Raw genomic sequence first — 26719 nt, forward strand, 5'->3', positions numbered from 1 at the left:
CATACCATAATTGGTCACTGACTCTAGAAGGTGAGCCAATGGGAGGAACAGAGTTTGTGGAGACTAATTAAAACCACCAACTTAATTAATAACAAATAACCTTAAGTCTACCTTTATTTAAAAACAGCAAAATATAAACAGCACTACAGTTTAATACTTTGTCCCTGTACAAGCACACATTTTTTACCATTAGTGAATGTATATAAAAAAACGATGGCCACATGAACAATCACTCATTGACAGGGTGTGGAGATTTAAAGGGGTAGTTCATACCAAAAATCTAAGATTCTTCCCAATTCCTTGTTCCTTAAAAGTGATGTAACAAAGTCCCCTGACTATTATATTTTATGCCATCAGAAAATGCAGATCATTCTGTATGTATTTTGAGAAATCAGCAGGCTTCGGTCCCATATTAATGGGAAAGACAGACAGGCAACATATAAACTCACAATATTTTTCCTATTTATTTGGGATTCACACCTGCAGCTTTTTCCAAATGCACACAAATGTGACCTACAAACCAGACCTACAAAACAGATGGCATAAAATATGAGAGTTTTCAGTTTTCACAAACAATAACGCCTAAAAGTTGATGTTGCGGCAAACTATTCCATTAACATAGGAGAAATGTAGTGCTGGTTTCTCATACGTTCACAGCTGGGAGAACCAGTGCAAAACAAAAGTCACAATGACAATTCTACTTCAACCATCAACAGAGTAATGATCCTGTACAAAACATTGGTTTGAAAATATCTCTCCTTATACAGCAGACTACTTTGAAGTCTTACACCTCAGACATGCTCACTGGATCCCATTCAGGTTCTTCTGGCACACAATGGCTGCTGTCGTTTAGCACTCAAGTGGATGCTCCATGTTTGCGGAGCTACCAAAACACAATGTAAGCTAAATATGTTGTGCTAGTGAGGAAATGTGTATGCATGTTTGTGTGTATGCTAGTCCAGTTGAAGTCCTGTAACAGCTGATTGTAGTGTGTGTGTGTTAGGCCTGACTGAGGGCCTCCTTGTGCTGCTCTGTGCTTCTAGATGCCGTCCAGTACTGGGGAGAAGAGAGCTGCTAGTGCTCCACTCTCACTGGTCTCCAGAATGTCCCTTTTCTCAGGCTTGGGCTTCTTAAAGAGAGACGGAAGATTTCGGATATGTACCTCCTTTTTGAACTGCTGGCCCAGAGCTTTCTGTGGGGAGGAGAGATCAAGAACAATTTAGAAGAATCGGTTTGGATTGAATGGTTGTCTTGTTACATATGAGTGTGCAGGCCATATTCAATTAAACTTATTAAAACAAATACTGACAGCACTCGCCAATAAAGTAGAACTTATATCCTATAATTAAAAACTATTTCAAAAGTCACAATGGACACATTTCAGACATTATTCCAAGGTCTTTTCTGTAGGTCATTTTACAGTAGAACCATCCCCCTAGTGGCGGGCGGCGGCATTACCCCCACAGTGCCAGCAATGAGCTTCTTGAACTGGTCCTTCCTCTTCTTCTCTCCCAACCTCTGAGCAGAGCTGGGCTCCAGCAGCCGCTGGTCGTACTGGTCTAGAGCCTCCAGATTGATGTCGGGGATCTGAGTCATCACGTCTCTTAGCTCCATGTACCGCGGCCGCTGACCCAGGCAGGGAGGAAGAGAGGAAAGGGTTAGTTGGAGAGGAAGGGAGGAGCGGAGGAGGAGACAGGGAAGAGTGAGTGACGTTGGGGTCTGAGTCATCATGGCCCTCAGCTCCATGTACCACGGCCGCTGACCCAGGGAGGTGAGGAAGGAAGAGTTAGGAGGAGGGAGAGAGAGTGTGACACTCACCAGGTTCTCGTACATAAGCAGAGCCAGTTGTGTGAGGGCTGAGTTGCAGATCTCATGCTGCCCATGCATCTGCAGTCCCTTCAGAACACTGGTATAGAACCATGTGACCGCCTCTGGCAAAAGGTTCCCTCCTACGACCTGAACACAACAACAGAGTCAGAGAGAGACAGAGGGAGGGGGAAAGATGGAGGGAGGGGGAGAAACAGGCACAGGGAAGGAAGGAGGGGATGGGAGGGAGAGAAGGAGGGAGGGGAGGGAGAGAAGGAGGGGAGGGGAGGGAATGGAGGAAGAGGGGAGGGAATGGAGGAAGGGGGGAGGGAGGGAGGAAGAGGGGAGGGAATGGAGGAAGGGGGGGAATGGAGGAAGGGGGGAGGGAGGGAAGGGAGGGTTTGAAGGAGGAAGGGGGGAGTGAGGGAAGGAAGGAAGGAAGGAAGGAAGGAAGGAAGGAAGGAAGGAAGGAAGATAAAATGGATAGGGAGTGCTAAAGATGGAGAGTTGCTGCCTGTCCTGTGTGTAGCCTACCTGTCGTAGCAGGGTCCAGCACACGATGGAGGCAGTGCGGTGACAATTACTGGTGTCCTTCCAGGATAGCGAGGTGAATGAGATGGTCAACAAGGTCATATAGATGTCCTGCAGAGGGAGAGCGAAAGAGACTTGTCATACTGCCATGGGTAGATGCTGTAGTTACTCCAGTGTGTATGTGTGTTCTGCTGACCTCGTGTTTGAGAAGACACTTCCCCAGCTCCGTCAGTTCGCCTGTTGGCTGGGCTGGAGAGGCAGCGACTGCCTGGGACTCAGTGGACATCATCTCCTCCTCTATATACACACACACACACGATAGGACATAAAAAGAAGAGGAAGAGTGAGAAGAGGGTGGACCCTGAGTAATACTTTTCTTCCCTACAAAACAAGTGAACACTCACCATCCACATCCTCCTTATTCCCTGCTGGCTCAGGCACTTTTTTCATTATGCAGGCGTGAGCTGATGGGAAAGGATCAATGTTAGGACACATGGCTAGACTGAAATAAAACCCATATACCCCAAATCTATCAAATCTGGATGTGCAGCAGAACTAAATTCATAGGGCCAGTTTCCCAGAACTAGAATAATCCTTCTCCTGGCCCCCCCAAAAAAAACATGCTCAATGGAGAAACTAAATAGAAAGTATAGGTCTTCACAGATCCACAATGTACCCGAATACCCGAGAGGGTCCAGAAATAATGTAATGGGTCTGGGTTGGATCTGATTGTCAATTGTCTCGGGTATGTGTAATTTTAACTGACTTGTCCTCAAGGACACGTACAGTCGTGGTCAAACGTTTTGAGAATGACACAAGTATTGGTCTTCACAAAGTTTGCTGCTTCAGTGTTTTTAGATATTTTTGTCAGATGTTACTATGGTATACTGAAGTATAGTTACAAACATTCCATAAGTGTCAAAGGCTTTTATTGGCAATTACATTACGTTTATGCAAAGAGTCAATATTTGCAGTGTTGACCCTTCTTTTTCAAGACCTCTGCAATCCGCCCTGGCATGCTGTCAATTAACTTCTGGGCCACATCCTGACTGATCGCAGCCCATTCTTGCATAATCAATGCTTGGAGTTTGTCAGAATTTGTGGGGTTTTGTTTGTCCACCCGCCTCTTGAGGATTGACCACAAGTTCTCAATGGGATTAAGGTCTGGGGAGTTTCCTGGCCATGGACCCAAAATGTCGATGTTTTGTTCCCCGAGCCACTTAGTTATCACTTTTGCCTTATGGCAAGGTGCTCCATCATTCTGGAAAAGGCATTGTTCGTCACCAAACTGTTCTTGGATGTTTAGGAGAAGTTGCTCTCGGAGGATGTGTTGGTACCATTCTTTATTCATGGCTGTGTTCTTAGGCAAAATTGTGATTGAGCCCACTCCCTTGGCTGAGAAGCAACCCCACACATGAATGGTCTCAGGATGCTTTACTGTTGGCATGACACAGGACTGATGGTAGCGCTAACCTATTCTTCTCCGGACAAGCTTTTATCCGGATGCCCCAAACAATCAGAAAGGGGATTCATCAGAGAAAATGACTTTACCCCAGTCCTCAGCAGTCCAATCCCTGTACCTTTTGCACAATATCAGTCTGTCCATGATGTTTTTCCTGGAGAGAAGTGGCTTCCTCGCTGCCCTTCTTGACACCAGGCCATCCTCCAAAAGTCTTTGCCTCACTGTGCGTGCAGATGCACTCACACCTGCCTGCTGCCATTCCTGAGCAAGCTCTGCACTGGTGGTGCCCCAATTCCGCAGCTGAACCAACTTTAGGAGACAGTCCTGGCACTTGCTGAACTTTCTTGGGCGCCCTGAAGCCTTCTTCACAACAATTGAACCTCTCTCCTTGAAGTTCTTGATGATCCGATAAATGGTTGATTTAGGTGCAATCTTACTAGCAGCAATATCCATGCCTGTGAAGCCCTTTTTGTGCAAAGCAATGATGACGGCATGTGTTTCCTTGCAGGTAACCATGGTTAACAGAGGAAGAACAATGATTTCAAGCACCACCATCCTTTTAAAGCTTCCAGTCTGTTATTCTAACTCAATCAACATGACAGAATGATCTCCATCCTTGTCCTCGTCAACACTCTCACCTGTGTTAACGAGAGAATCACTGACATGATGTCAGCTGGTCCTATTGTGGCAGGGCTGAAATGCAGTGGAAATGTTTTTTGGGGATTAAGTTCATTTTAATGGCAAAGAGGGACTTTGCAATTAATTGCAATTCATCTGATCACTCTTCATAACATTTTGGAGTATATGCAAATTGCCATCATAAAAACTGAGGCAGCAGACTTTGTGAAAAGTAAAATGTGTCATTCTCAAACCTTTTGACCACGACTGTACAGAGCCGACTGCTGAAGAAGAGAGAAAGAGAAATGGTGTAATTTATGCTGCTGCTCCTGATTTTCACCAGAGTGGTGTGTGTAACTTGTTGTTGGCCAATCATAAGTCATCAAAGCGGCAATAGGCTAACAGTCATAGAGCCTCTGTGTGTGGCAATAGTTAGGAGATATCTAAATAATTGGAAGATGGAATTAAAATTAAGGAATTAAAAGTTAAAGGAGAAGGATAGGTTACAATGACCAACAGCCAACCGGTAGGCTGCTACTTCCTATTCTGAATGGAGTTATTTTTTGGGACCCGTAAAGGCCTATAATTGAAAGTGCTACCTATTCGCTCCCTGCATCCCAATAATCTGACCTTTACCAAAAGTGTGGACTTACTGAGCAGGTCCAGAACCTCTCTGGTGAGCAGCCGAACCAGCTGCTCCTCAAGCATCTCCTGATTCTCCTCACACGACTCGTCCTCCTCCCCACTACACACACACACACACACACACACAGGGACATTGTCAACATACCACCAGCACAAAAATAGAAAGAAAACCTATGCCTTCAAAGGGACCACATGCCTTCATAGGGACGCACGGATGGATGCATCTTACCTGACAGTACTCCTCTGGTTGATGATCTGCCACCTGAGATGGAGTCTCTGTATACATAAACACAGAGAGACAACACGTCACATGATGAGTCGTCCTATTTCTTATTAATCGTGACCGATTACTAGTGCCAATGACAATAAGCATGCTGAGTGTTTGATCAGCCTCTGATTTCTTTTCATTTGTTTGGTAGTTGTACCACAGTTAACCTTTTTTGCTATGTGAGTACATTATTTCATTTTTACATGCAAAGAAGCTCTCCTTTTTGGTATTTTACTTCACAGGTGCAAGGGGAAAAAGTGTGCGAGTTCGGACCTGTAGCATGTAGGCGAACAGAGGGCCCAGCAGGGGGCAGAGCAGACTGTCGTAGCACTCCTGTGGACACGACACCACCAGCTGCTTCAGGAACACCCGTACACACACGTTAAGGAACACAGGTTGATTGAATAGATACTGCACATGTAAAGTCAGTGCTATATCAATGTATTTGATCACTAACAATGACATTATATTCCTTTTTGTCTGAAGAAAAAGTATATATACAGTCGTGGTCAAAAGTTTTGAGAATGACACAAATATAAATTTTCACAATGTCTGCTGGCAATTTGCATATACTCCAGAATGTTATGAAGAGTGAACAGATTAATTGCAAAGTCCCTATTTGCCATGAAAATGAACTTAATCCCCCAAAACATTTCCACTACATTTCAGCCCTGCCACAAAAGGACCAGCTGACATCATGTCAGTGATTCTCTCATTAACACAGGTGAGTGTGTTGACGAGGACAAGGCTGGAGATCATTATGTCATGTTGATTGAGTTAGAATAACAGACTGGAAGCTTTAAAAGGAGGGAGGTGCTTGAAATCATTGTTCTTCCTCTGTTAACCATGGTTACCTGCAAGGAAACGCGTGCAGTCATCATTGCTTTGCACAAAAAGGGCTTCACAGGCAAGGATATTGCTGCTAGTAAGATTGCACCTAAATCAACCATTTATCGGATCATCAAGAACTTCAAGGAGAGAGGTTCAATTGTTGTGAAGAAGGCTTCAGGGCGCCCAAGAAAGTCCAGCAAGCGCCAGGACCGTCTCCTAAAGTTGATTCAGCTGCGGAATCAGGGCACCACCAGTGCAGAGCTTGCTCAGGAATGGCAGCAGGCAGGTGTGAGTGCATCTGCACGCACAGTGAAGCAAAGACTTTTGGAGGATGGCCTGGTATCAAGAAGGGCAGCAAGGAAGTCACTTCTCTCCAGGAAAAACATCAGGGACAGACTGATATTCTGCAAAAGGTACAGGGATTGCACTGCTGAGGACTGGGGTAAAGTCATTTTCTCTGATGAATCCCCTTTCTGATTGTTTGGGGCATCCGGATAAAAGCTTGTCCGGAGAAGACAAGGTGAGCCTTACCATCAGTCCTGTGTCATGCCAACAGTAAAGCATCCTGAGACCATCCTGTGTGGGGTTGCTTCTCAGCCAAGGGAGTGGGCTCACTCACAATTTTGCCTAAGAACACAGCCATGAATAAAGAATGGTACCAACACATCCTCCGAGAGCAACTTCTCCCAACCATCCAAGAACAGTTTGGTGACGAACAATGCCTTTTCCAGCATGATGGAGCACCTTGCCATAAGGCAAAAGTGATAACTAAGTGGCTCGGGGAACAAAACATCGACATTTTGGGTCCATGGCCAGGAAACTCCCCAGACCTTAATCCTATTGAGAACTTGTGGTCAATCCTCAAGAGGCGGGTGGACAAACAAAAACCCACAAATTCTGACAAACTCCAAGCATTGATTATGCAAGAATGGACTGCGATCAGTCAGGATGTGGCCCAGAAGTTAATTGACAGCATGCCAGGGCGGATTGCAGAGGTCTTGAAAAAGAAGGGTCAACACTGCAAATATTGACTCTTTGCATAAACTTAATGTAATTGTCAATAGAAGCCTTTGACACTTATGGAATGCTTGTAATTATACTTCAGTATACCATAGCAACATCTGACAAAAATATCTTAAAACACTGAAGCAGCAAACTTTGTGAAGACCAATACTTTTGACCACAACTGTACACTTAACAAAAATCTTAGGATCACTGAATTGTTCCATACGCACAAAAAGCTTATTTCTCTCACTTTTTGTGCATACATTTGTTTATATCCCTGTTAGTGACCATTTATCCTTTGCCAAGATAATCCATCCACCTGACAGGTGTGGTATATCAAGAATCTGATTCAACAACATGATCATTACACAGGTGCACCTTGTGCTGATGACAATAAAACTCTAAAATATGCAACACAATGCCACAGATGTCTCAAGTTTCAAGGGAGCATGCATTTTGCATGCTGACTGCACGAATGTCCAACAGAGCTGTTGCCAGAGAATTGAATGTTCATTTCTCGATCATATGTCGTTTTAGAGAATTTGGCAGTATGTCCATCAGGCCTCACAACCGCCAACCACATGTAACCACGTCAGCCCAGGACCTCCACATCCGGCATCTTCACCTGCGGGATTGTCTGAGACCAGCCACCCGGACAGCTGATGAAACTGAGGAGTATTTGTGTCCGTAATAAAGCCCTTCTGTGGGGAAAAACTCATTCTGATTGGCTGGGCCTGGCACCCCAGTGGGTGAGCCTATGCCCTCCCAGGCCCACCCATGGCTGCGCTCCTGCTCAGTCATGTGAAACCCATAGATTAGGGCCTAATGAATTCATTTCAATTGACTGATTTCCTTATATGAACTGTAACTCAGTAAAATCGTTGAAATTGTTGCATGTTGCGTTCATATTTTTGTTCAGTATATATTGAATTAGTCAAGAGCTCCTATGTGATTGGCAGCTCTAAAGGAACAGAAGGATATGGATCATGGTGCGGAGTCTGTGGTCAGGCACGTTGTCGAGGGAGACGAAGGCAGAACCAACAATCTGTTCAGCCAATCCCTCGATGGTGTAGAAGTCCTGCTGCAATGATAGGCCTGCCTTCCCCAGGGTATGGTAACTAGAGAGAGAGAGAGCGCGAGAGAAAGGGGGGTGGGGGGGTGAGCAAGAGAGCGAGACTGTGTGGTTGTGTTGGTGTGTGGAGAAAGAGAGGAAGCAGAAGACTATCCAAAGTGAGGAACTCACCAGTTGTCGTAGAGGGTACAGAAGAATCCCTGCATGCGCTCTAGATGAGTCTTATACACTGGAGGGTCATAGATGTCCAGGGCTGGCTGAGGCAGGCCTACAGGTCAGGACACATAACATTCATGGTTGTTCATTATCCTTCAAGGGGGAAATATTAGCCATAGGTTACCAACCTGTGATATAGTGTTTTCTAAACCAGTACTGTGCAGAACCAGTGAATCAGTGTGGTTCCTCTCACCTAGAACCACGTTCTTCTCCACCTCTATCATGTCGTAGGCCCTGGAGAACGTCTCACTCAGACGACACATGTTCTCCGGCAGGAACAGACTGTTGTGGGTTCTACAGAGAAACAACATCATCATCCTCTATATCATCATGTTCATCACAAACACTATCACCATCATCATCACCACAAACACTATCATCATCATCACCACCACCACCACACATCAAACACTATCATCATCACCACCAAACACCATCAAACACTATCATCATAACCACAAACACTATCATCATCATCAAACACCATCATCACAAACACTATCATCATCAAACACCATCATCACAAACACTATCATCATCATCAAACACCATCATCACAAACCATATCATCAGCATCACCAAACACTATCATCACCACAATCACAAACACTATAATCATCACCACAATCACAAAAACTATCATAATCAAACACTATCATCGCCACCACCATCATCATAAACACTATCATCACCACCACCACAAACACTATCATCAGCATCACCACCAAACACTACCATCATCAAACACTATCAACGTCACCACCACCAAACACTATCATCACCACAATCACAAACACTATCATCATCACCACAAAAACTATCCTCATCACCACAAACACTATCATCATAATGACTATCATCACCACCAAACACTATCATCATCATCATCATCACAAACACAATCATCATCATCACCATCCTCACAAACACAATCACCACAATCACAAAAACTATCCTCATCACCACAAACACTATCATCATAATCACTATCATCACCACCAAACACTATCATCATCATCATCATCACAAACACGATCATCAACATCATCATCATCACCACCAAACACTATCATCATCATCACAAACACTATCATCATCACCACCATCACAAAAACTATCATCATCACCACCAAACACTATCATCATCATCATCATCACAAACACTATCATCATCATCACAAACACTATCACCATCAAAATCATCACAAACACCATCATCATCAAACACTACCATCACCACAAACACTACCATCATCATCACAAACAGTATCATTATCATCACCACCACAAACACTTATCACCACCATCACTGTCATCATCATCACAAACACACCGTCTTTCTCTCCAGCACCCCCACCACATCCCCTAACCTGATGAGGGCGAGCAGGTTGGGCAGCAGGGCCAGGACCTGGGTGTTGCAGGGGTTTCTGTAGATGGGGGCTCCATTAGGGGTGTAGCCCACTACAAAGCCCCCAGCCTTCGCTTCCTCCAGGTCAGCTGGCCAGCGGGCCCTCTTCACCACCCCCAGGATGGTGTATACACAGAAACTCAACTGGAGGGCAGGGTGGGGGAGAGACAAACAAGGAATAGGAAACCTTTCAATATAGTTGACGTTTTGGCAGAATTGGTTGAATTGTTAAGTTTTAGTACTTAGCCATGAACGCACACACACACACACACCTACCCGTGACCTGTTGATGCCCGTTGTGTGTTCTGTGCCTTCAGCCACCAGCTGATCAGCACCAACGAAGGCCAGGAACAGAGCAGGATCCCACAGCACACTGATACACACAAAGAGAGAACAACCATTTTATTATACAGCGCAAGTGTGTGTATACAGTTGTGTGTATAGCGTGTATGTCTGTATGTACGCATGTTGTGTGTGTGTGTGCGCGGGCGCACGTGTGTCTGTGTGCATGCAGTGCGTGTAAGCAGTTCAGTGTAGACAGCGCGTGTGTACATACTGCCTCATCTCATCGGAGGTCCAGCGAGCAGCCACGGTGCCCATTAGCTCCTCCAGGAAGTTTTTCTGCTTGTTGTAGTCTTTGAACTGGTTACTGATGAGGACCAGGGCCTCCATCAAAGCACACTTCTCCAGCAGGTTCAACAGATCCTCATTGGAGAACAGCTTTTTCACGTGGTTATACATCATGTCAAAGCACGGCTGCATGGAGACAGAGAGAGCGAGTGTGAGAGAGATATAGGTGAAAAACAGACACACCCAAACATCCCCCCACAGATACACATACACTTGTAAGAAGCAACAGATTTGCACACATCCGTACACTGGTTCTAAAAGTCATAGCCAACTGTGTCACCAGTATCTACTTAAAGCATCTGTTCCTTTCTACTGCACAGCGCTGGATGAGCCTTCTCTAGGAGTAGGATGAACTTGACCGCAGACACATACAAGAATGAATTGTGGGTAGTCTCGAGACATCTTGATGATGGAGGAGCAGGCGTGTCTTCTGACGTTCTTCACCGCACGCGTCCGTGGTGCCTGAAAATGACATCCCAGATCAGACTGATGATTGGATGGACTACTTAGCCTCGGATACCTATCGCTTTTATACAATCCCAAAGAACACATCCGTCGTCCTTCCTAAGAATATTTAAGACGGCTCACCTTGCTCTCCTCTACCACCTCAAATGTGATGGAGGCAAACAGCTGGGAAGGAGAAGAAGAAGAGTTTCATTTAAAAAAGGTGGACACGATCCACAAAAGGTCAGGAGAGAGATTGTAGATCTGTGTGCGTGCGTTTGTGCGCATGGGTGTGTGTTCACCTTGTAGAGGACCTGAGGCAGGAAGTGAGGTCGGTGTGTGACGAAGGGGAAGAGGACGGAGACGTTGGTGAGGACACAGGACAGGATGAGAGGGTCTCTGGTATTGTAGTTCAACACCGCCTGTAGCAGCTCAACGCCCTGGTCTACAGGCAACTTCTACAGCAGGGGCAAAGGGACACCACAGAGTTAGGGTTTCTTCATCATCATCATATTAACCGGAATTTCCTTTCATTACATTCATAACACTTGGGTAACACTAGTTTAAGGGTCCATAATAAACCATTTATAAACTGTGTGTTCACCATTTATGAATCATTACGCCCACATTTATAAACCATTTACTAATCATTAGTAAGGTACTTTTGCAGCCCCTAAAGTGAGCACTATTTACGCTTTATAAAATGTTGAGTGACCAGAGTAAGCCTACAACACAGGATATTTAAGAAATAAATAATAATATACACACACACACACACTCAAGGGTTTTTCTTTATTTTGACTATTTTCTACATTGTAGACTAATAGTGAAGACATCAAAACTATGAAATAACACATATGGAATCATGTAGTAACCAAAAAAGCGTTAAACAAATCAAAATCTATTTTATATTTGATATTCTTCAAATAGCCACCCTTTGCCTTGATGACAGCTTTGCACAATCTTGGCATTCTCTCAACCAGCTTCATGAGGTAGTCACCTAGAATGCATTTCAATTAACAGGTGTGCCTACTTAAAAGTTAATTTGTGGAATTTCTTTCCTCAATGCGTTTGAGCCAATCAGTTGTGTTGTGACAAAGTAAGGGGGGTATACAGAAGATAGCCCTATTTCGTAAAAGACCAAGTCCATATTAAGGCAAGAACAGCTCAAATAAGCAAAGAGAAACGACAGTCCATCATTACCTTAAGACATGAAGGTCAGTAAATACTGAACATTTCAAGAACTTTGAAAGTTTCTTCAAGTGCAGTCGCAAAAACCATCAAGCGCTATGATGAAACTGGCTCTCATGTGGACCGCCATAGGAATGGAAGACCCAGAGTTACCTCTGCTGCAGAGGATAAGTTCATTCGAGTTACCAGCCTCAGAAATTGCAGCCCAAATAAATGCTTCACAGAGTTCAAGTAACAGACACATCTCAACATCAACTGTTCAGAGGACACTGCGTGATTCAGGCCTTCATGGTCGAATTGCTGCAAAGAAACCACAACTAAAGGACATGAATAAGAAGAGACCTGCTTTGGCCAAGAAAGACAAGCAATGGACATTAGACCGGTGGAAATCTGTCTTTTGGTCTGGAGTCCAAATTTGAGATTTTTGGTTCCAACCGCCGTGTCTTTGTGAGACCCAGAGTAGGTGAACGGATGATCTCCGCATGTGTGGTTCCCACCATGAAGCATGGATGAGGAGGTGTGATGGTGCTTTGCTGGTGACACTGTCTGTGATTTATTTAGAATTCAAGGCACACTTAACCAGCATGGCTACCACAGCATTCAGCAGCGATACGCCATCCCATCTGGTTTGCGCTTAGCGGGACTATCATTTGTTTTTCAACAGGACAATGACCCAACAAGACTGTTGGAAAAGCATTTCTCATGAAGCTGGTTGAGAGAATGCCAAGAGAGTGCAAAGCTGTCATCAAGGCAAAGGGTGGCTACTTTGAACAATCTAAAATCCAAAATATATTTTGATTTGTTTAACCCTTTGTTGGTTGCTACAGGATTCCATATGTGTTATTTCATAGTTTTGATGTCTTCACTATTATTCTACAATGTAGAAAATAGTAAAAATAAAGACAAACCCTTGAGTGAGTAGGTGTGTCCAAACTTTTGACTGGTACTGTACATACACACACCAAAAATATAAACGCAACATGTAAAGTGTTGGTCCCATGTTTCATGAGCTGAAATAAAATATCCCAGAATTTTTCCATACGCACAAAAAGCTAATTTCTCTCAAATTTTGTGCACAAATTGGTTTACATCCCTATTAGTGAACATTTCTCCTTCGCCAAGATAATCCATCCACCTGACAGGTGTGGCATATCAAGAAGCTGATTAAACAGCCTGATCATTACACAGGTGCACCTTGTGCTGGGGACAAAAGGCCACTCAAAAATGTACAGATTTGTCACACAACACAATGCCAGATGTCAACTTTTGAGGGAGCGTGCAATTGGCATGCTGACTGCAGGAATGTCCACCAAAGCTGTTGCCAGACAATTTAATGTTAATTTCTCTACCATAAGCCACCTCAAACGTTGTTTTAGAGAATTTGGCAGTACGTCCAACAAGCATCACCACCGCAGACCACGTGTAACCACGCCAGTCCAGGACCTCCACATCCAGCTTCTTCACCTGCGGGATCATCTGAGACCAGACACCCGGACATCTAATGAATCTGAGGAGTATGTGTCTGTAATACAGCCCTTTTGTGGGGAAAAACTCATTCTGATTGGCTGGGCCTGGCTCCCCATTGGGAAGTCCTGGCTCCCAAGTGGGTGGGCCTATGCCCTCCCAGGCCCACCCATGGCTGCACCCCTGCCCAGTCGTGAAATCCATAGATTAGGCCCTAATGAATTCATTTCAATTAACTGATTTACATATATGAACTGTAACTCAGTAAAATCGTTGAAATTGTTGCATTTATATTTTTGTTCAGTATATATCTATCTTTTTTTGTGTGAATAACTACCTTCTTTTACAAATGTAGGAGTAATAATTAATAAATTGTGAACAGTTTGTGACTGCCTTATAAATGACTCATAAATGGTTTGTTACAGACTCTTCAAATAAAGTTACACCAACACTTGTTTATGTTCTTGAGCCATGCAAAAAAATATCAAATCAATAGTTTTGTCTTTCAAAAATACCTACACATTTTTGCCATCAAGGGCACCCGCCTGGCAGTGTTCACAATCTGCCCTCTCTACCCCCCCACTCTCCTCTGTAAAGGCGTTTTGCTCTCTCCATCTCTCCGCTGTGGGTAGCCATAAACATCTGGCCTGTTTTGCTTTTACTCGTACCTCATCCTCCACGTTCTTGAAGATCTTTCCCACAACACTCTCTGTAAAGAAGGTCATAGCATCCCACTGGACCGCTGCCGGAGACAGGATAGAACACAGCCCCTCAGCCGTCTTAGCTGGAAAGAAAAGGAGGAAGAGAGAGAAAAATAGAGTCGGGAGAGGTAAAAAGGGGAGAAAGAGAGAGAGTCTATAGGCTAATTAACTAATTAGTTAACCGGCATCACCAGTTTCTCTTGACCCATCAAATCAAATCTTATTTGTCACATGCACCGAATACAACAGGTGTAGACCTTACAGTGAAATGCTTCCTTACAAGCCCTTAACCAACAATGCATTTTTAATAAAGTAAAAATAACAAATAATTAATGTAGGTAGAGACTATGCATAGATAATAAAACAGAGAGTAGCAGCAGCTGGGGGGGGGGGGACAATGCAAATAGTCCAGGTAGCCATGATTAGCTGTTCAGGAGTCTTATGGCTTGTGGGTGGAAGCTGTTAAGAAGCCTTTTGGACGTAGACTTGGTGCTCCGGTACCGCTTGCCGTGCGGTAGCAGAGAGAACAGTCAATAACTAGGGTGGCTGGAGTCTTTGGCAATTTTTAGGGCCTTCCTCTGACACTGCCTGGTATAGAGGTCCTGGATGGCAGGAAGCTTGGCCCTAGTGATGTACTGGGCCGTACACACTACCCTCTGTAGTGCCTTGCGGTCGGAGGCAGAGCAGTTGCCATACCAGGCGGTGATGCAACCAGTCAGGATGCTCTCGATGTTGCAGCTGTAGAACTTTGAGGATCTGAGGACACATGCCAAATCTTTTCAGTCTCCTGAGGGAGAATAGGCTTTGTCGTGCCCTCTTCACGACTGTCTTGGTGTGTTTGGACCATGAGAGTTTGATGGTGATGTGGACACCAAGGAACTTGAAGCTCTCAACCTGCTCCACTACAGCCCCGACGATGAGAATGGGTGTGTGCTCGGTCCTCCTTTTCCTGTAGTCCACAATCATCTCCTTTGTCTTGATCACATTGAGGAAGAGGTTGTTATCCTGGCACCACGCGGCCAGGTCTCTGACCTCCTCCCTATAGGCTGTCTCATCGTTGTCGGTGATCAGGCCTACCACTGTTGTTTTGTCAGCAAACTTAATGATGGTGTCGGAGTCGTGCTTGGCCATGTAGTCATGGGTGAACAGGGAGTACAGGAGGGGACTGAGCACGCACCCCTGAGGGGCCCCCGTGTTGAGGATCAGCGTGGCAGATGTGTTGTTACCTACCCTTACCACCTGGGGGCGGCCCGTCAGGAAGTCCAGGATCCAGTTGCAGAGGGAGGTGTTTAGTCCTAGGGTCCTTAGCTTAGTGATGAGCATTGAGGGCACTATGGTATTGAACGCTGAGCTGTAGTCAATGAACAGCATTCTCACGTAGGTGTTCCTTTTGTCCAGGTGGGAAAGGGCAGTGTGGAGTGCAATAGAGATTGCATCATCTGTGGATCTGTTGGGGCGGTACGCAAATTGGAGTGGGTCTAGGGTTTCTGGGATAATGGTGTTGATTTGAGCCATGACCAGCCTTTCAAAGCACTTCATGGCTACAGACGTGAGTGCTACAGGTCGGTAGTTATTTAGGCAGGTTACCTTAGTGTTCTTGGGCACAGGGACTATGGTGGTCTGCTTGTTGGTTTTACAGACTCAGTCAGGGACAGGTTGAAAATGTCAGTGAAGACAGTTCAGCGCATGCTCGGAGTACATGTCCTGGTAATCCGTCTGGCCCTGCGGCCTTGTGAATGTTGACCTGTTTAAAGGTCTTACTCACATCGGCTACGGAGAACATGATCACACAGTCGTCAGAACAGCTAATGCTCTAATGCATGCTTCAGTGTTGCTTGCCTCGAAGCGAGCATATAAGTAATTTAGGTTGTCTGGTAGGCTTGTGTCACTGGGCAGCTCGTGGCTGTGCTTCCCTTTGTAGTCCGTAATAGTTTGCAAGCCCTTCCACATCCGACGAGCGTCGGAGCCGGTGTAGTACGATTCAATCTTAATCCTGTATTGACGCTTTGCCTGTTTGATGGTTAGTCGGAGGGCATAGCGGGATTTCTTATAAGCGTCCGGGTTAGAGTCCCGCTCCTTGAAAGCGGCAGCTCTACCCTTTAGCTCAGTGCGGATGTTGCCTGTAATCCATGGCTTCTGGTTGGGGTATGTACGGTCACTGTGGGGACAACGTCATCGATGCACTTATTGATGAAACAAGTGACTGATGTGGTGTACTCCTCAATGCCATCGGAGAAGAAGAATCCCGGAACATATTCCTGTCTGTGCTAGCAAAACAGTCCTGTAGTTTAACATCTGCGTCATCTGACCACTTCTGTATTGAGCGAGTCACTGGTACTTCCTGCTTTAGTTTTTGCTTGTAAGCAGGAGGATAGAATTATGGTCAGCTTTGCCAAATGGAGGGGTCGAGGGAAAGCTTGTACGCATCTCTGTGAGTAGAGTAAAGGTGGTCTAGAGTTTTTTTTCCCTCTGGTTGCACATTTAACATGCTGGTAGAAATAGAGGTAAAACGGGATTTAAGTTTCCCTGCATTAAGGTCCCCAGCCACTAGGAGCGTCGCCTCTGGATGAGCATTTTCTTGTTTGCTTATGGCCTTATACAGCTCGTTGAGAGCGGTCTTAGTGCCAGCATAATTTCCTTTCAAAGAATTGTTACAAGAATGAATCTATTGTTTGATAAGAGTGAGAACTCACCTCATACAAATAAAGAAGCATTTCCTCTTTAAGAACCTCCTCAAACCCCTCCTTCCTCGATATGAATTAACTCTTGATTTGAGCAATCAGCTGCATTGACCTGGAAACATACTAATGGCCCTACTCCCATAGCCTACTCTTGTGGTAGTCTGCGTGCTTTGGCTCGTGGTTTGTGTTAACCCCTCATGGACTCCACAAAGACATTCAATCAGTTTCATACTGACACATTCACCACCACAGTGACACCCCCCCCACCAGATCGCCACAGTCAAGAAGCAGCACGTACACACAGTGGTTCCGATGTCGATCGGCGTACTGATCTGATACTGCAGCCACTCTGCTGCAATCTGGAAGGCCTCCAAGGGGACAATACGACACGCATTCCGGACCACCTCCCCCTGCTGCGCTCGGAACGCTGGAAGACATCGGAACACGGACACAAGCATCAGGGTCATGATCAGTAGGAACGAAATGAAAAAAACATTATTCAATGGCAACAAAAATAAATGATATTAATATTTATTAAGTCTAAAGTATTCAAATAAAATAGGAGTCACATTACTTACAGTTGAAGAAGGAGTTGAAGTCTTCATCACTGTCGAAGTCATGACGGGAGTACTCACAGCTGGGACTGTCATTCCTGGAAGGAAAACCAGTCTAGCAGGAGGAACACAAGAATATCAATTAATATAATTAAAAGAACCTTGCCATAGCATGTAGAGACAAAGCACACATAGTGGAAGAGCTAAACCTTTCCGTGTAGTTGTCATAATTTATATTTTGGATTTATAATTTGTGCTCACTTCTTCGAATGAACATTTTGATGCTTTAATGTGCAACTGCACAAAGTCTTGGATGCACGTACATTGTAGCCCGTCTCACCTTGACTAGGTTGGTCATGGTGGCTCTAAAGTACTTGATGGTCATCTGGATGATAACAGGATCCTTGGAGAGAATCTCATGTCTGAACAGGGTTCCCCACGTGATCTGGGTGGAAGACCTAAGGAACTGGTGGGAAAAGACAAAGAAATACTTTAGTTCAGAGTAGGGTAGATTGTCAGAACAAATCAAAACATTTAAGAATACTACGTCTTAACGTTCAGTGCTCGAGGCCCAGATTTGACAAAGGAGGATATGAAGAAACTAGCTGTATGGGATTTGTATCGAGAGGCTGTGGCTGGTACTTTATTTTAACAGTAGGTAACTCACCTGGCTTGGGTGTGTGGTGAAGGCCAGGAATGCTTCTGTGTACTTGCTAAGGTTTGCAGGTACCTCTACCTCCACATCTGAACCCTGCATTAGAAACACATAGGACAAACGACAGATCAAGACACCCACGTGTACTTTTTTCTTAACTGTTTTTGGCCCACAAAAAAAAAAAAAAGCTAATGAAACTGTTGCCCGCCAAAATAACCAAGAGAAAAAAGATCCTAATTGCAAAATAATGCTTTTTATTCATTGATGGAAATAAGTCCATGTAAATACATTTGACCATCATGCTTTTCGGTCTATAGGTTAATTTGCATTATTTAGTGGAATTAAATTGGCCTGTGTGTATTCGTTAGTCATCATGTATCTTACTTATCCAACTCAACTATCACATGCACAGCATACAGAACCATTTTGAGATGGATTTCTCCTGCTGCTCCTCAGCTGGTTGCTGCTGGAGTAAAACATGTGCTTTTAAAAGCCCATTCATTGAGCAATAATTCTAAATAAAATCGCATGTTAAAAACTGTTTTGGTGCACAATTAAAAAGAGCTACTATTTTTATTTCTGGTAATTAAAGCGCGCCTCCCGTTCATCATTCAAGTGCAGGAAACAGGCTATCAGCGCATCATCCACCACTTTACAATGTGAGTTGGAGGCAGTATGCATTTTGAAAACATACTTAATTGTTTGAAACCTGAATGTTTTATTTCATATTATGAGGCATGTCTTACCTTGCTTCAAAGTAGCCTATAGGCAAAATCCCACCATGGAAACATGGAGGCAATTATTTTATAAAGACTTCATAGGCGGCGCGTGAGTTTCACATTTGGGGAAGCTTACAATTTATCCTACCATTTCTACTGTTCTGGATGCCAGTTATGATTTTCTTATCTGCATTTTGGTGGAACAGTTACATGAATTAATTTTTTTGTAATTTTTCTCCCCAATTTCGTGATTACGATCTTGTCTCATCGCTGCAACTCCCCAACAGGCACGGGAGAGGCAAAGGTCGAGTCATGCATCCTCCGAAACATCACCCGCCAAACCGCACTTCTTAACACCCGCTCACTTAACCCGGAAGCCAGCTGCACCAATGTGTCGGAGGAAAAACCGTTCAACTGACGACTGAAATCAGCCTGCAGGCGCCCGGCCCGCCACAAGGAGTCGCTAGAGCCAAGTAAAGCCCTCCCGGCCAAACCCTCCCCTAACCCGGACGACGCTGGGCCAATTGTGTGCCGCCCTATGCGGCTCCCGGTCACGGCCGGTAATGACACAGCCTGGGATCGAACCCAGGCTGTAGTGACGCCGCAAAACTGCGATGCAGTGCCTTAGACCGCTGCGCCACTCGGGAGGCCCGGAACAGTTTCATTCCAAATAATAACTTTTCAATTTTTCAAAATCATTGTCAAGTGGTTAATCATAAAAATCTGAATTAAAATGATTAAAATCTAAAAGGTCAACTAATGTGAGATCACCAACCTCTGCCATATGGGAACATTGATAGACTGACCATTGGCGGCTAAAGAAATGAGCGCATGGAACTCATAGCCTATAGGCCAATGCAGCAGTAGGTCTATAACTTCCATTGCTCTTTCAAGGATTGGTGATTATCGAGGGGGAGATTGGAAAGATTTTTCAAATAGCTTCCTGTGAGGAACTATAGTTTTAATATATTATCATTAGCAATGAATGTTAAAAAATAACACTTTCCTACATTTCTGCGCAGCGGGCCTGGTACTTGCGTGCTCAAGCGCGTGCTCCCACAACATTATTAGGACAGAGAAACCAGACACACGCTCATTGCTCACATGGAGCACTTCAAACAAAAAGACAATGAAAAAATTTACAAATCTCATAAATGATGATTATGAAATAAACCAAAACTTGTTTTTCACAAGTGTAGCAGGTTGTGAACTCTGCAAACAACGTTTCCACTCCAAGAATGAGAATAGTAAATGACTGTAATTAATACATGCATTAACAGAAATGAATGTAACCAAATTACAGGATTAACGGTACATTTACTACTGGTGACATATGTCATGGGAAATTGATTTAAAAAAAATCTAAGGACAAAGTATAAAAAAAAGAAAAGAAATTATGCACTCACTAACTCTGGATAAGAGCGTCTGCTAAATGACTAAAATGTAATGTAAAAAGTAAACAATTCACACATTGAATGTGCAAGTATTGACAGGAGACAGCAGAGCCGTTCTGGAGAGACTCGCCTATCTCTTCGCCACACACCCCTCCCCTTCTTCTCGTCTCAACATTTTAAGTTATACTCAAGACACATTATCTTCACACATATTTTAGGTGCTTTTCACTGACAGCCGCATGTTCAATAATCAGCTAGGGCTATTGTCACGCACGCTGCCCAAATTGCGGGCTTCCCAAATAAGCACAGGCCTATCAGCTTGTGATTTGAAACAATCCACAGCTATTTATTTTTTTTAAAGCTAGATTCCTCTGTGGCTAAGTCATGCTTTCTGGTGAAGTATTTTATGTATAGACAGGAGTAATTATATAATTTTGGCAAATTTATTTCCATTTACTTCGCTATTGGACCCACCGCTATGCCATTTCTCTCCTGTTCTATTGGTTTTCATATCAACAATCCTAGTCATTGTTATAACGTATTGTCATAGTGTTGTGGGAACAAAGTTAAATCTGTTAGATAGATAATTATTGGTGCCACAGAGTCTGAATGCCAAGGATTCCAGTATGTCGAGGGAGCTTACTGGGGTTTATCTTAGAATGATTGATAGATATAATATACTGACTTGGGTACAAGCTGGTACCATCAGACTGGGGAGTGCCCATGGATGGTTAACAGATGTGGTTGAAGAAACGTGTAAAATGAAGTATTTAAACAGAGATTTCCTTTGTCCAGAGTTCAGATGACAAGAGGCAAAGCATGTGCCATTTGTTAAACAAACCCGGTACCGTAATCAAATAAATAGTTTGTATCAACTCTCCATATAATTGTTTAAGTATATTATTTCATCTGGAACTTCTCGATACCAGAAACGTATCATAACAGTCATATTAGCAACACATCTTTAGATTCCCCCTCTTTTTAAGTTAACAGAGATTTTCATCTCTGTCACATATGGAACCACTAACAGGTGCACTGTTTAGAACTGTGTTTTCCCAGGTGCGCTGTTTAGAATGGTGTTTTCCCGTGAATTGCATTTTGGTAAATGTTTGAAAATGCGTTTTATTGGCTGCTTCATTAAATTAGTTCTGTTAAGATGCATTACCACAATCTAAATGTGTCATTCTGAGCACCTTAGGTGGATACCCTAATGGGTTATGCACCCAATGCTTATGGGTCTGGAACATTTCTCAAATGGCTGGTAAATTAATATCTTCCCGGTCAAGTTGTCCGGCGCCACATTTTCCTAACGGAAACCCTGAGCCAGACTCACCACTAATGAGCAGAGTTGGCTGCCCAGGGCACACAGGACCTGACATAGCCTCTTCAGGAAGATGTAGTGTGTCTCCACCAACCCCGTCCCCTCTGGCCTGGGGGGAAATCAAATTAAACTTTATTTAAAGGGCATTTTTAAGCATAGCAGCACACTTCACTGAAAGAAAAAAGGACCAAGCCGTATGAGCTCAAATGCTAAATACCAAAGCTGGACAAGAACTCTGACGCTGAATACCAAAATGTGTAGGCTACTCACTGTGTTGGAGAGGATTTGTTGCATATTGCAGCTCCATTTGCAAACCTGTAGCCACAAACCGATGAGAATTAGAAGCCAGAATGAGCTAGTAATGCTGCTGTGTAAACCAAGGCCTTATGGGTGATGAGGGGAATGTACTCACTGTGCAGCAGACAGGATGTAGTGCATGGCGACGTCGTCAAACAGCACCATGAGGGGTTTCCTGTCCTCCAGCTTCCCCTGAGGAGACACACCAAGCACGTTAAGATGACAACAGTTTTCACAACCCTATGATGTACCTGACTAATAATACAGTAGATGTAGACCTGCATTTTACATTACAACAATGTCGTGAAAAAATATCTGGTCTGGTCCTACAGAGTCCGTCTGCAGAAAGAGGCGTGTTTGTAGATTGGGTGTCTGGACAGAAAGGAGGAGTGTCTGGAGAGAAAGGGGGAGTGTCAGGTCCTTCAAGGGGTGACTGCAGAAAGGGGAGTGTCTAGTACTGTGTAGTCTATACTAACCTTGCGGCTAATGGCGATGAGCAGGCACTCGGCAGCCTCCAGCTGCAGCTCTGTCTCACTGAGCAGCAGACAGAGAATCTCCAGCAGGCGACAGTTGTCACTGGTGATGTTTGCCAGGGCCACCCAGTCTATGTAGCCTGCCAGGGTGTTTAGAGTAGCCACGCCTACACGACAGTGGGCCTTGGCCTGACCAGGTGGAGAGGGGGAGAGAAGAAGAGGGAGGGGAGAGAGATGAGAGAGAGGGGGGGGTAACACGCATAAAACAGAACAGAGAAGTCTCTTTAGCTGGGTGTCTAAATGTGAATATTAAAAAAATCAGAAAGTGGATGTAGTACATCAAAAACACTTTCCTACCTGCAATTCTTGGCCAGGTATTCTTTTCTGGAAGAGGTACAAAAATAAAATATCAATAAAATAAGTCAAAAACACTTCTGCAAATGTTTTGGGGAACGACAGACAGATGTAACCATTGTCTGTTTACCAGTTTGCGGTACTCATCGACGTGGAGCTGCAGGATGGCGAGCAGGAAGCTAAAGATACTCTCCATGTTCTGGGTGAGGGTCTGCTGGATGTCCCGGCGACGCTGGGTGGGCAAGGTCCGGAAGGTGATCACGTCCTCCGCCAGCCGCAGCAGGATCAACATCACCAGCTCTGTCTGGGCCTCCTGGGGGGGAGGAATGCTTTGATGTTTTCAGCCCTGAAAGTTGCTCCGGGGGCCTTGGCACCCCACCAGCATAAAAACCTAGGGGAAACACTGAACGGGAACGGGCCGACTCACCCCTACGCTGGTGAGTGCCTCCATCTCCTTCAGCATGTCAGGCCAGTGCTGAGGCCATTCTCTCTTGATCATCTCCACTATGATCCGCGAGAGAACATCCTTGATGTAGCTCTCCTCCTCCAGGATAGGATAGGTGCCCTGGAGAGGGAGGCAGTGTACCAGAGTCAGGGAACAGACTAGTGTCTGCATATTCATTAATGTACATCTAACTGATCACACAACAATGTTTTTTGTGTGTGTTTTTTAAAAGTATATTTGTAATTGGGTCGACAGACCACCAGTAATTCCATTTGTCATCTTATCAGCCACATACTTTTTCTAGAGAAATAAAGACACTAACAGGGTGTTTATCACCCAAACTGACTCACAGATGACAATAGACCCATAGCACAGTTCTTCAGCTGGACTTTCTCCTTCTGTGGCATGTTGTTCCATCTGAACCTATTCTCAACATGAAGAAAAACAACAAGGTTTTGGGGAACACATTGGCACATGTGTAGGGGGATGTCTTAATGTCATTGAGGAGAACTGTGTGAATTATACAATGTCCAATATACTCATATACTCACTTTATGACGTGCTCCAGTATCTGTAGACCAAAGTGCCTCACCACTGCTGTTTGAGTTTTATCTGCTAACTGTAGCCCACATGGGACACAGAAGGCACACTTCTCTTTGAATTCTTCACAAAACTGAAAAGAAAAAAAGAGACAAGTTAATAATATGCACTCAGTTAACTACTGTATCTACCTAGCCAGATAGGTGTAGTACAAAGTCATTCACATGTATGGATGAATAAAACATCAAAATGGTGAACTTGCAATGATATCCGTCATAGCTATCAATGTAGTTTATGGAGCTTTACATAGATAATTAGGAGGTAAAGCTTGCCAGCAGCTGGCTGGCTGCTAGATAGCTAGCAATCTAGTAAGAAGGTCTCAAAACAATGCATAACTCAGCTGATCCAACGCAATCAATATAACTAGGCTAAATGGTTGGCATTACGTTAGATGATCTTGCATTCAGTTTGGGCATTAGGCAGCAGCAATGGCTCTAGCTAGCTAGCGGTGTGCAATGAATGAAATCCGCAGCTGGCAACATGATGGGAAGGGTAACATTATGGATGCTAGCCATCTGACGTTAGCTATCTAGCTAACTACCCATCTGCTGGCTACCTTACCAGCTAACGTTAGCAAGCTAGCATCTAGCCATCAAGATACCTTTAGGGCCTCCAGACGATATATTTGGCTAGATTCCACGTCCATCATCACGTTCACAGCTTTGATGAGCTGATCACACATTTCAGCCACGGGTTCACCCATGACTTTGAGTAGTGTCTTCAGAAAATTAGATGAAAGCTAGCGGTACTGCACCATGCAAAACACCTGTAAAATGAGTAAAATGCACACGCTTTGAGAATTCACAGCGTGTAGCTAGCTACACAGGCGTAACCACAGACATTGGCCGTGTTCGATAGCATCAAAACCGTGATGCATCATGGGTAAATAATGACTGACTATTTATTCTTATTCTTATTCTTCTTCTATGGTATAAGGGCGTTCGCAACAATTTGATGTGCATTCCACCACCTAGTTTGCAGGTGAATAATAAGGCTCCCAAAAAGGAAATCATGTGTGTAAAAAATTAATCAAATATCATACAAACTATAAAAAAAGAAATTTGCTAAACAAAATCAAGCTTTTTAGGCTCAAAAGACTCCTGCGATAGCGGGACATTCATTACCTATCGACAATAGTCCTTGCAGTGCTTCTGCCGTGAAGTCTTTGAGCCCCAAAAACCTTGCGGCTAATGGATATAATGATGTTCTGCTTCTTGGACTTCTTAGACACTTGTGCTGTACAATTAATCACTGTGGCTATATATGCCACAAAATCCACTGTCTTCACAATGAGTGTATCCAGATCACTCGATTAACTTAAAACACTAGCAACTTAAAACACCACTTTAATAACGCTACCTACATGTACATATTACCTCAATTACCTCGACTAACCGGTGCCCCGCACATTGACTCGGTACCCCCTGTATATAGCCTCGATATTGTTATTTGTACTGCTGCTCTTTAATTATTTGTTACTTTTATTATAAATTTTTGTTGGTATTCTTTCTTAAAACTGCATTGTTGGTTAAGGGCTTGTAAGTAAGCATTTCACTGTAAGGTCTACACCTGTTGTATTCGGCGCATGTGACAAATACAATTTGATTTGATTTGATTGCATCCACCGCCATATCTTCAACACTGTTGCCTCTTGCCCCTTCGACTCTCTTCACCGCCTCCACATAGGAGATCTGCTGCACAGCCCTGATCCTTCACACCTTGACCTACTTCACCCTAACAGGGCACTCAAAGAAGTCCTACCACAGTTGCAACATTTTCCATTGACAGATTCTTCAATACTACACTTCTCCCTTCTGCAAACATTTGACATGTGACCATATCCTTTACAATTCCCACACTGTAATTGTTTGGACACAAATGCTCTCACCGCATACCTCACATATCCAAGCTTCACATATTCAGGTAGAGTCTCCTCAAACAACAATAATATCGATAGGCTTTTCTCCTTCCTTCATTTACCATACGGGTCTAAAATGTAAATGTAAAAATGGGTCAGGCAACGTGCACTGACCACTCCTGGGATTTTATGACTAATGTACTCGTCAACTATATCCAACTAGACTCCAGCTATAACTCCCTTGGCAGGCGCGCCCTGCTCCGAAGATCAATACTTATGACGTTGACAATTTTGACAGGTCCAGTGCACGCTTCTTCTGTTCTTCATTTCCGAGTTTCCTAGTTCCGACTAGCACATGAACGCAGCAAGAGCTCAGAGGGACAAATGTCACTGTGTGTGAAAAAAAATAAACATGAAAATACAAAGGATTGTGTCAGCACACAGATTTGGTCGAAGATGCCTTAATTTGGTTAGTTGATTTTTGGGCCAGCGTCTATTCTCGCTAGACTAGGCAGGCGGTAGTGGGCGCTAGATCTGCACTATCTTCTAGGATTAATTGATGTGCCCAGCCTGTAATACACTCGTGCTACTCCTCCAGTACTTAATCTAGAAGTGTTGGAGACTACAGAAAGATAGGGAGGGTGTTGATCCATCTGATTTGTTTAAGAGACGTCTGGATACTGTGTATCAGGATGTTGTGGCCATTTACACAGATGGTTCAAAAGATCCAAGGACAGGACGTACTGGATCAGCATTTGTAGTGCAGGAATGTGGGGTCAGGAAACATATTACAGATCATCTGGCTGTATATACGGCGGAGCTGATGGCCATTCTGTTGGCCTTGCAGTGGGTGGAGGAAGTCAAACAAGACAGAGTAGTTATTTGCTCTGATTCATGTGCAGTGTTAATGAGTTTCCAGTCCTTTAGCTCACGTAGCAGATAATACTTGCTTTATGAGGTGCTACAACCCATGGCAGGATTAAACAGATGGGTATACAGATAAGATTTACTTGGGTCCCAGCCCATGTGGGGGTGGAGGGGAACGAGGCAGTAGATGAACAGTGTCAAAGTTGCGT

The 26719-nt window shown here is 44.2% G+C and overlaps 1 protein-coding gene across 1 annotated transcript; it reads right to left on the reverse strand.

Moving 5' to 3' along the window:
* Positions 1-96: 96 nt before the first annotated feature.
* LOC121574997 (exportin-5) lies at positions 97-24640 on the reverse strand. Its single transcript, XM_041887746.2, has 33 exons — positions 24387-24640; positions 23737-23858; positions 23536-23608; positions 23168-23305; positions 22871-23053; positions 22744-22770; positions 22390-22575; positions 22029-22105; positions 21887-21931; positions 21629-21725; positions 18195-18278; positions 17868-17993; positions 17552-17642; positions 17272-17400; positions 14260-14375; positions 11239-11394; positions 11081-11122; positions 10865-10954; positions 10419-10618; positions 10139-10235; positions 9825-10006; positions 8648-8748; positions 8410-8506; positions 8148-8284; positions 5604-5701; positions 5292-5338; positions 5071-5162; positions 2742-2801; positions 2534-2634; positions 2341-2448; positions 1819-1956; positions 1459-1626; positions 97-1192 (listed from the first exon to the last, which is right to left on the reverse strand). Exons 1-33 carry the CDS (start codon positions 24486-24488, stop codon positions 1040-1042), a joined length of 3663 nt encoding a protein of 1220 aa, XP_041743680.1. The 5' UTR covers positions 24489-24640; the 3' UTR covers positions 97-1039.
* Between the last annotated feature and the right edge of the window lie 2079 nt (positions 24641-26719).

Source organism: Coregonus clupeaformis, chromosome 1, assembly GCF_020615455.1.
Source record: "Coregonus clupeaformis isolate EN_2021a chromosome 1, ASM2061545v1, whole genome shotgun sequence".
NCBI classification, from domain to species: domain Eukaryota; kingdom Metazoa; phylum Chordata; class Actinopteri; order Salmoniformes; family Salmonidae; genus Coregonus; species Coregonus clupeaformis.

Excerpts from the sequence above, each read along its gene's own strand:
- LOC121574997 (XM_041887746.2), bottom strand. The coding sequence starts at position 24,488 with ATGGGTGAACCCGTGGCTGAAATGTGTGATCAGCTCATCAAAGCTGTG. Across the intron at positions 23,306-23,535 it reads CTATGGGTCTATTGTCATCT|GGCACCTATCCTATCCTGGA; the intron begins GTGAGTCAGTTT and ends CTCCCTCTCCAG. Across the intron at positions 17,994-18,194 it reads TCACCACACACCCAAGCCAG|TTCCTTAGGTCTTCCACCCA; the intron begins GTGAGTTACCTA and ends TTTTCCCACCAG.